The sequence below is a fragment of the Nerophis ophidion genome, linkage group LG17, assembly GCF_033978795.1.
Source record: "Nerophis ophidion isolate RoL-2023_Sa linkage group LG17, RoL_Noph_v1.0, whole genome shotgun sequence".
NCBI classification, from domain to species: Eukaryota; Metazoa; Chordata; class Actinopteri; order Syngnathiformes; family Syngnathidae; genus Nerophis; species Nerophis ophidion.
In genome coordinates this window covers 39,393,742-39,403,741 of record NC_084627.1, presented here as the reverse complement: position 1 = coordinate 39,403,741, position 10,000 = coordinate 39,393,742, and the positions used below count along the sequence as shown (strand labels likewise).

At 38.0% G+C, this 10,000-nt stretch overlaps 1 protein-coding gene across 1 annotated transcript in view; it reads left to right on the top strand.

Annotated features, from left to right (window-relative positions):
• Window positions 1-10,000, top strand: part of tprn (taperin) — an 88,878-nt gene that overhangs the window by 75,730 nt on the left and 3,148 nt on the right. Inside the window, exons 3-4 of the mRNA XM_061876917.1 lie at window positions 6,579-6,697; window positions 9,736-10,000. The exon at window positions 9,736-10,000 is cut by the window's right edge and continues 3,148 nt beyond it. Coding sequence (XP_061732901.1) covers window positions 6,579-6,697; window positions 9,736-9,798 — 182 coding nt within the window. The 3' untranslated portion in view covers window positions 9,799-10,000. The remainder of the gene's footprint in view (window positions 1-6,578; window positions 6,698-9,735) is intronic.

Sequence of the window (10,000 nt, the reverse complement as noted above, 5' to 3'; positions counted from 1 at the left end):
TCCTACCCCTTTTCATTCCATCGCAATTTTATCCACTTTCCTTGTTCTCTGTAACATAACAGTGAATAAATAAATAATATACCATAGTACAGGGGTCACCAATGCGGTGCCCGCGGGCACCGGGTAGCCCATAAGGACCAGATGAGTCCCCCGCTGGCCTGTTCTAAAAATAGCTCAAATAGCAGCACTTACCAGTGAGCTGCCTCTATTTTTTGAATTGTATTTATTTACTAGCAAGCTGGTCTCGCTTTGCTCGACATTTTTAATTCTAAAAGAGACAAAACTCAAATAGAATTTGAAAATCAAAAAAAATATTTCAAAGACTTGGTCTTCACTTGTTTAAGTAAATTCATTTATTTTTTTACTTTGCTTCTTATAACTTTCAGAAAGACAATTTTAGACAAAAAATACAACCTTAAAAATGATTTTAGGATTTTTAAACACATATACCTTTTTACCTTTTAAATTCCTTCCTCTTCTTTCCTGACAATTTAAATCAATGTTCAAGTAATATTTTTTTTTATTGTAAAGAATAATAAATACATTTTAATTTAATTCTTCATTTTAGCTTCTGTTTTTTAGGTGAATAATATTTGTGAAATATTTCTTCAAACTTATTATGATTAAAATAAATAAAATATATTCTGTTAAATCTAGAAAATCTGTAGAATCAAATTTAAATCTTATTTCAAAGTGGATATTTACCTATTTAAAACATCTCATCAAAATTCTAAACTTAATCTTAATCAGGAAAAATTACTAATTATGTTCCATTAATTCTTTTTTAAATTTTTTCAAAGGGATTCGAATTAGCTAGTTTTTCTCCTCATTTTTTTCGGTTGAATTTAGAATTTTAAAGAGTCGAAATTGAAGATAAACTATGTTTCAAAATGTAATTTCATTTTTTTTTCGGGTTTTCTCCTCTTTTAAACCACTAATTTAAGTGTTTTTTTCATCATTTATTCTCAACAAAAAACCTTCCGTAAAAGGAAACAAAATGTACGACGGAAGGACAGACAGAAATACCCATTTTTTAAATATATATATGTATTTGTTTATTAGAAATAAATTGAGTAAATTGGCTATTTCTAGCAATTTATTTAAGTGTGTATCAAACTGGTAGCCCTTCGCATTAATCAGTACTCAAGAAGTAGCTCTTTGTTTCAAAAAGGTTGGTGAGCCCTGTCATAGTTAGTAAACAAATATTAAATAGATAAATAATCTTTATCTCAAAAAGAAAAAAACTTCAAGATGTTCATCATAATTTGTGTTCTGTGTACTTTGTGAACACTTGTAGTTTGAACAGTCTCTTAAACTGAATCATATTGGTGTTTTGTTTGATTTCTTTTTCTTAATCCGTTCCATAATTTAATTCCACATACTGATATGCTAAAGGTTTTAAGTGTGGCACGAGCATACAAATGTTTTAAATGAGATTTTCCTCTAAGATTATATTTCTCCTCTTTTGTTGAGAAGAAAAGTCATACATTTTTGGGTAGCAGGTTATAGTTTGCTTTGTACATAATTTTAGCTGTTTGCAAATGCACCAAATCGTTGAATTTCAATATTTTTTATTCAACAAATAAAGGGTTTGTATGTTCTCTATATCCAACATTATGTATTATACATGGGGGATAATTTGTTGGTTTTGTTTGAAAAATCCAATGTTGGTGAAAATCTGACAAGTAGTGCAACATATGTATGGAATGAAAACAGCTTTGTGGGTTTTCCTTTCATTTTAATGACAATTTGCCAGCGTGTCAATTAATCAAGTGTTCAAACAAAGAATCACAAGTTGGTGACTCAGTCTCTGTTTGTACGACTGGTGGGGCCAAGCAAAATTGTGAGTGCCAGCACTTTGATAAAGACAGTGACAAACACTATTGAACTCAAGCAACAACGTGTAGTAAATGATGCTGTCAAGAAGGTAAAGGTGATGAGAAAATGTTCATTAATACATTTCATTCATAATTTTTAATGTATTTGACTTTTTTGCGTGTAAAACTATCATCATTCTTTCTGAAAAGTGTTTTTGCTTCATATTTGTGGTTGTCTGTAACAGATTGGATTTGCTTTGTTTTAATATGGTTTTGGGTTGAATCACTAACGAAAACCAAGGTTCCATAGTATTGGTATGATATTTGATAGACATGTAACAGTCGATTTTCATGCAACAGTGTGTACAATTCGGAATTTTGTGATTCTGCAATGTTTTCTCATGATAGAATCCACGTCCACTTTTATTGATGAGGCCGCAGGTGTGTATGTGGTATAGCGCCACCTTGTACCAAATCAAATATTCATTTCCAGGTGTCTTCAAGGTGTTAAGTCCTATTTTTAGGACCACTAATCCAAAACCTCAGAATAATCAAAAGCTAAAAACGTTATGACAGACCGCCTTAAGAAACAGTGTGGATTTTTAAATTTTTTTACTGAATGAGACACCCAGAATGTACATGAAAATAAAGAATGTGGGATTTACAATATTAACTATGAACGATAAAACACTGAATATTGACAACATATGAACGTCACACCCCCTCTCGAGCCACATATTTTTAAATCAAGCGAAATATGAAATATGAATGTGAAGGGTAAAAAATAAACCCACCTACAATCTGATGTATCTGATATATCACTAAGCTTTAGATCAGGGGTGCCCATTACGTCGATCGCGAGCTTCCAGTCGACCGCGGGGGGTGTGTCAGTCGATCTCCAGCCAGGCTTTTTTTAAAAATAGACCTAAAAATTAGTGATCATCAATCTTCACCAAGACGTCACTTAAATGACATTCACGGTACCGGAGGGTCTTATGAGATGACGCTGGCTGCTGCAAGATCATTATTATTAAAAATGACCGAGAGGAAGGCGAGAAACACTTTTTATTTCAACAGACTCTTGCGCCGTACCTTCCCTCAAAACTCTAAAGGCCGACTGCACATTTCCTATCTTCACAATAAAAGCCCTGCTTCATGCTGCCTGCGCTAACTAAATACAGAGTCTCGGAAAACTGGCGTGCACAAGCGATCCCTCAGAAAGCTGCCGTGCACATCACTTGTGCACGGCAGCTTTCCGAGACTCTTATTTTGTTAGCGCAGGCAGCATGAAGCAGGGCTTTTATTGTGAAGATAGGAAATGTGCAGTCGGCCTTTAGAGTTTTGACGGAAGGGACGGCGCGAAAGTCTGTTGAAATAAAAAGTGTTTTTTGCCGTCCTCTCTGTCATTTTTTCATAATAATGAACTGGCAGCAGCCAGCGTCATCTCACAAGACCCTCGGGTGCCGTGAATGTCAATCAAGCAAGCTACGGAATTTGCCGCCAATGTTTATCTTGTAAAGTGTATGGAAGCTGGATGAATTAGATGCCAAAAACCAACCACTTTCATGTGGTATTGTACAGAAAGAACAACTTTTTTTCTCCTCCATTTGAAAATGTGGGCGTTATCATCATTACTGTCTGATTCCAATCAATGCAAGTCATCAGAATCAGGTAATACACCAACTTATATTCTTGTCTTCGTGAAAGAAAGACATCTATATGTGTTACACATGCTTGTATTATCATTAAACACATTTAACTTGTTTACAAAAATGGCTCTTTCATAAATAAATAAATATAAATGATATATATAAATGAAGTAGATCCCCTCGAGTTGGTCAATTGAAAAGTAGCTCGCCTGCAGAAAAAGTGTGGGCACCCCTGCTTTAGATCGTTGTAAAAAATCTCCTTCCGCGTCTGTCCCTGACAACTGCATTTTAGACTGGCCACTCTGGAAACACTCTGTGGAAACGCTCCCCACCCACACTGCTTGGTGCCTCGTCTGAGCTGCTGTGACGTAGATTACCATAGTAACTAGTAAGGGTGTAAATGTACACAAAAATTTCGGTTCAGTACGTACTTCGGTTTAGAGGTCACGGTTCGGTTCATTTTCGGTACAGTAGGAAAACAACAAAATATAAATTTTTCGGCTATTTATTTACCAAATTTGTAAACAATGGCTTTATCCTTTTAACATTGGGAACACTATAATAATTCTGCCCACGTTAATCAACATTAAACTGCCTCAAGTTGTTGCTCAGATTAAATAAAATGACAAAACTTTTCTTCTACATATAAAAAGTGCAACATTAAACAGTTTCAACACAACTCATCCTGCTTAATTTATTACAGCATTTAGGAAGCCTGTAATTGATTTTTATTATGTAAATGTTATATTTTTATCAACATGTGATAGCAGGGACCCTGCTATTCAAAAAAACTTTTCTTCTACATATAAAAAGTGCAACATTAATCAACTCATCATGCTTAATTTATCACAGCATTTTGGAAGCCTGTAGTTGATTTTTATTATGTAAATGTTATATTTTTATCAACATGTGATACCAGGGACCCTGCCATTCAAAGCTTTTCTGTCCGTAAAACACACACACACAAACACCGCAAAATTAGCTAACGTTACGCTACAAGCTAATTAGCCTTCATCTCAAGCCAGAACTGCGAGCAAGCTGATCTGCAGTTTAAGTTTCTAGAAGGTCAACGGCCTCATAGTGATGTTAGTCGTAGTTGACTGGGAGGTGTTTATTATCATTTGGGGAGAGTAGACTGCCTTATGCTCACCTGCTAAACACCTATCTGCTCGACGCTGAAGCATTTACTACATGCGCTCTGAATACGCACTGCTGATTGGCTGTTACCGCTATAATACTACTAATAATAATAATGGATTAGATTTATATCGCGCTTTTCTATTGTTAGATACTCAAAGCGCTCACAGAGAAGTGGGAACCCATCATTCATTCACACCTGGTGGTGGTAAGCTACATTTGTAGCCACAGCTGCCCTGGGGTAGACTGACGGAAGCGTGGCTGCCAGTTTGCGCCTACGGCCCCTCCGACCACCACCAATCATTCATTCATCATTCATTCACCAGTGTGAGCGGCACCGGGGGCAAAGGGTGAAGTGTCCTGCCCAAGGACACAACGGCAGCGATTTGGATGTCAATAGGTGGGAAGCGAACCTGCAACCCTCAGGTTTCTACCCACTACGCCATGCCGTCCCATATGTAACCAATATATGTAACCAATCAAATGGTTGTGTGGGTGGGACAATGCTGGGTGCTGGGACAGAGGCAGTAGAAGCAAAGCAGCTTGTTAAGACTTTAGCTTAGAAACTCGTTCGGTACACCCCCGTACTGAACCGAAACCCGCGTACCGAAACGGTTCAATACAAATACATGTACCGTTACACCCCTAGTAACTAGTATCAATCAATCAATCAATGTTTACTTATATAGCCCTAAATCACTAGTGTCTCAAAGGGCTGCACAAACCACTACGACATCCTCGGTAGGCCCACATAAGGGCAAGGAAAACTCACACCCAGTGGGACTTCGGTGACAATAATGACCCAGTGGGACGTCGGTGACAATGATGACTATGAGAACCTTGGAGAGGAGGTAAGCAATGGATGTCGAGCGGGTCCAACATGATACTGTGAAAGTTCAACATGATACTGTGAAAGTTCAATCCATAATGGATCCAACACAGTCGCGAGAGTCCAGTCCAAAGCGGATCCAACACAGCAGCGAGAGTCCCGTTCACAGCGGAGCCCGCAGGAAACCATCCCAAGCGGAGGCGGATCAGCAGCGCAGAGATGTCCCTAGCCGATACACAGGCGAGCAGTACATGGCCACCGGATCGGACCGGACCCCCTCCACAAGGGAGAGTGGGACATAGAAGAAAAAGAAAAGAAACGGCAGATCAACTGGTCTAAAAAGGGAGTCTATTTAAAGGCTAGAGTATACAAATGAGTTTTAAGGTGAGACTTAAATGCTTCTACTGAGGTAGTATCTCGAACTGTTACCGGGAGGGCATTCCAGAGTACCGGAGCCCGAACGGAAAACGCTCTATAGCCCGCAGACTTTTTTGGGGCTTTGGGAATCACTAATAAGCCGGAGTCCTTTGAACGCAGATTTCTTGCCGGGACATATGGTACAATACAATCGGCAAGATAGGATGGAGCTAGACCGTGTAGTATTTTACACGTAAGTAGTAAAACCTTAAAGTCACATCTTAAGTGCACAGGAAGCCAGTGCAGGTGAGCCAGTACAGGCGTAATGTGATCAAACTTTCTTGTTCTTGTCAAAAGTGTAGCAGCCGCATTTTGTACCAACTGTAATCTTTTAATGCTAGACATGGGGAGACCCGAAAATACCATGCAAAAAGGCATACTCAATCCATTGAAATACTTTGTACAGTTCAAGACTTACGTTCTTTTGAAAACATCACTGGACATCATAATGGCAGCTGCAGTTCCCATCTTAAAGATGTAATAAAACCTATTTGGGAATGTCCGGCGGGCCAGATTGAAAAACTTAACGGGCCGCATGTGGCGCACGGGCCTTAGTTTGCTTAACACAGGTCTGCGTGAAGGTGTTACCTGCGATAGGTCTTGAAAGGCTGCATGGTGTTTGTCCCTGCCTCAGCCCACATTGTACTTGTGACAAACTTATACCCGTCAATTTTGCTTGCCGATGTCGAATCACACCTTTTCTTTACGAAATGCTTCTTTTGTGCGCAGACCTCGCCAACTACATTCCCAAGCACTCGATGGATTTCAGCGTGTGGCAGAAATACAAAGAGGAGGACAGCGTGAACAAGGAGGAGGTCCAGCAGACATCGATGACAGAGGAGGTCATGGTGAGAACTGACAACTCCATTCATCTCCGCTCGCAATTAGTGGACTGCTTGGAAACACAACAACATTCTGACCCAAAACATGTTATGGTTCATGAACACGGGTCTAACTATAGGGATTGGCCTAAAATCTATATAGTGGTTTACAGTACCGTATTTTCTGGACCACAGGGCGCACCGATGATTATCCAATCACAGGACGCGTAAATGTCACCTTCAACCTCAGACCAGCTAGAAGGCCTTACTGACAACAACTCGAGATCTGATTGGCTATCGCATCTGTCTGTCACCTGTGTGTGCCCGCATTGTTGATTCTGAAGGCCCCCGGGCAGATTTCGTACAGCGTGGCAACATAATCTAGCTGAATTCTGATTGGATAGAAACTAAAACTAAAAACTGGAAGGAGCATAATATGACATGAGAATATTAATAATTTTAGATATTTTTACGAACATTCTCCCTGACCACCTGAGGGCACCCCAGACTGTGGATGCTTTTAAAAAAGGCTTTAAAACCCTTCTTTTTTTTTTTAAAAAAAAAGCCTTTTTATAGATTTGCATGCTCTTTCTTGCAATTGGGCTGTTTCTAGTTTTATATTTTATTTTTTTAAATATTATTATTATTATTACTATTTTTTTCACACTGTGGCACTTTGAGGTTGTTTGCTCAACGTAAAGTGCTTTTTTACAAATAAAATCTAACAAAAACATATTTAGGGAAAATTAATTAAAAAAAAAAATGTTGTCTTCAATTATGATCATGATTTCTGGTTCTGTTAGGCCAGCTAAAGTAAAAACTGGAAGGAGCATAAAATGACATGAAGAGAATATTAATAATTTTAGATATTTTTACGAACTATGGGAGACCGGGCTTTCTGCTCCGCTGCTCCCAGTCTGTGGAACGTTCTCCCTGACCACCTGAGGGCACCTCAGACTGTGGATGCTTTTAAAAAAGGCTTAAAAACACTTTTAAAAAAAAGGGGGAAAAAAGCCTTTTTATAGATTTGCATGCTGTTTCTTGCTATTGGGCTGTTTCTAGTTTTATATTTTATTTATTTCATTATTATTATTATTATTACTATTTTTTCACAATGTGGCACTTTGAGGTTGTTTGCTCAACGTAAAGTGCTTTTTTACAAATGAAATCTAACAAAAACAACATATTTAGGGAAAATTAATAAAAAAAAAAATTTGATCTTTAATTATGATCATGATTTCTGGTTCTGTTAGGTCAGCTAAACTAAAAACTGGAAGGAACATAATATGACATAAGGAGAGTATGAATAATTTTAGATATTTTTACGAACTATGGGAGACCGGGCTTTCTGCTCCGCTGCTCCCAGTCCGTGGAACGTTCTCCCTGACCACCTGAGGGCACCTCAGACTGTGGATGCTTTTAAAAAAGGCTTAAAAACCCTTCTTTTAAAAAAAAATTAAAAAAAGAAGCCTTTTTATAGATTTGCATGCTGTTTCTTGCTATTGGGCTGTTTCTAGTTTTATATTTTATTATTATTATTTTTATTATTACTATTTTTTCACACTGTGGCACTTTGAGGTTGTTTGCTCAACGTAAAGTGCTTTTTTACAAATAAAATCTAACAAAAACAACATATTTAGGGAAAATTAATTTAAAAAATGTTTGATCTTTAATTATGATCATGATTTCTGGTTCTGTTAGGCCAGCTAAACTGGAAGGAGCATAATATGACATGAAGAGAATATTAATAATTTTAGATATTTTTTACGAACTATGGGAGACCGGGCTTTTTGCTCCGCTGCTCCCAGTCTGTGGAATGTTCTCCCTGAAACCTGAGGGCACCTCAGACTGTGGATGCTTTTAAAAAAGGCTTAAAAATCCTTCTTTTAAAAAAAAAAGCCTTTTTTTAGATTTGCATGCTGTTTCTTGCTATTGGGCTGTTTCTAGTTTTATATTTTATTTATTTTATTATTATTATTATTACTATTTTTTCACAATGTGGCACTTTGAGGTTGTTTGCTCAACGTAAAGTGCTTTTTTATAAATAAAATCTAACAAAAACAACATATTTAGGGAAAATGAATAAAAAAATAGTGGTATCTTTAATTATGATCATGATTTCTGGTTCTAAGACCCAGGATAGCTCATTGGTTAAGACTGCTACCGCTCACTCGGTACTACTAGTTTCAAATCCGTAACTGTTGTCTACCCCGCCTTCCGCCCGATTGTAGCTGAGATAGGCGCCAGCGCCCCCCGCGACCCCACAAGGGAATAAGCGGTAGAATATGGATGGATTTCTGGTTCTGTTAGGCCAGCTAAACTAAAAACTGGAAGGAGCATAATATGACATGAAGAGAATATTAATAATTTTAGATATTTTTACAAACTATGGGAGAGCTCCGCTGCTCCCAGTCTGTGGAACGTTCTCCCTGACCACCTGAGGGAACTTCAGACTGGGGATGCTTTTAAAAAAGGCTTAAAAACCCTTCTTTTTTAAAAAGCCTTTTTATAGATTTGCATGCTGTTTCTTGCTAGTGAGCTGTTTCCAGGTTTATATTTTATTTATTTTATTATTATTATTACTACTACTATTTTTTCACAATGTGGCACTTTGAGGTTGTTTGCTCAACGTAAAGTGCTTTTTTACAAATAGAATCTAACAAAAATAACATATTTAGGGAACATTTATAAAAAAAACAATTTTATCTTTAATTATGATCATGATTTCTGGTTCTGTTAGGCCAGCTAAACTAAAAACTGGAATGAGCATAATATGACATAAAGAGAATATTAATAATTTTAGATATTTTTACGAACAATGGGAGACCGGGCTTTCTGCTTCGCTGCTCCCAGTCTGTGGAACGTTCTCCCTGACCACCTGAGGGCACCTCAGACTGTGGATGCCTTTAAAAAAGGCTTAAAAACCCTTCTTTTTAAAAAATGAATAAACAAATAATTGTTTCTTTAATTATGATCATGATTTCTGGTTCTGTTAGGCCAGCTGAGAAGGCCTTGCAGGCCCTGACGGCACACCTCTGCTAACTACCATACATTTCTGTTCTCAGCTGACGCCGGCGGACAGTTCGTCTCTGTCGGACTACAGCAGTGAGCCCGCCCTCTACTTCTGATCACTCTGATTGGCCCGGACAGCGACACCTTGGCCCACAGGACCACCTCGAAATGGACTGTCACACCTGGAAGTGAACCACTTCTTAGAAAGACACATTACCTGACACCTTCAGGGAACACACGCCATGGTAGCGCCGCCACTCGCCACGTATTAGAACTCCTCCAGGGGATCTTCTTGTCAAAAACAGCTGGACTGTTTTT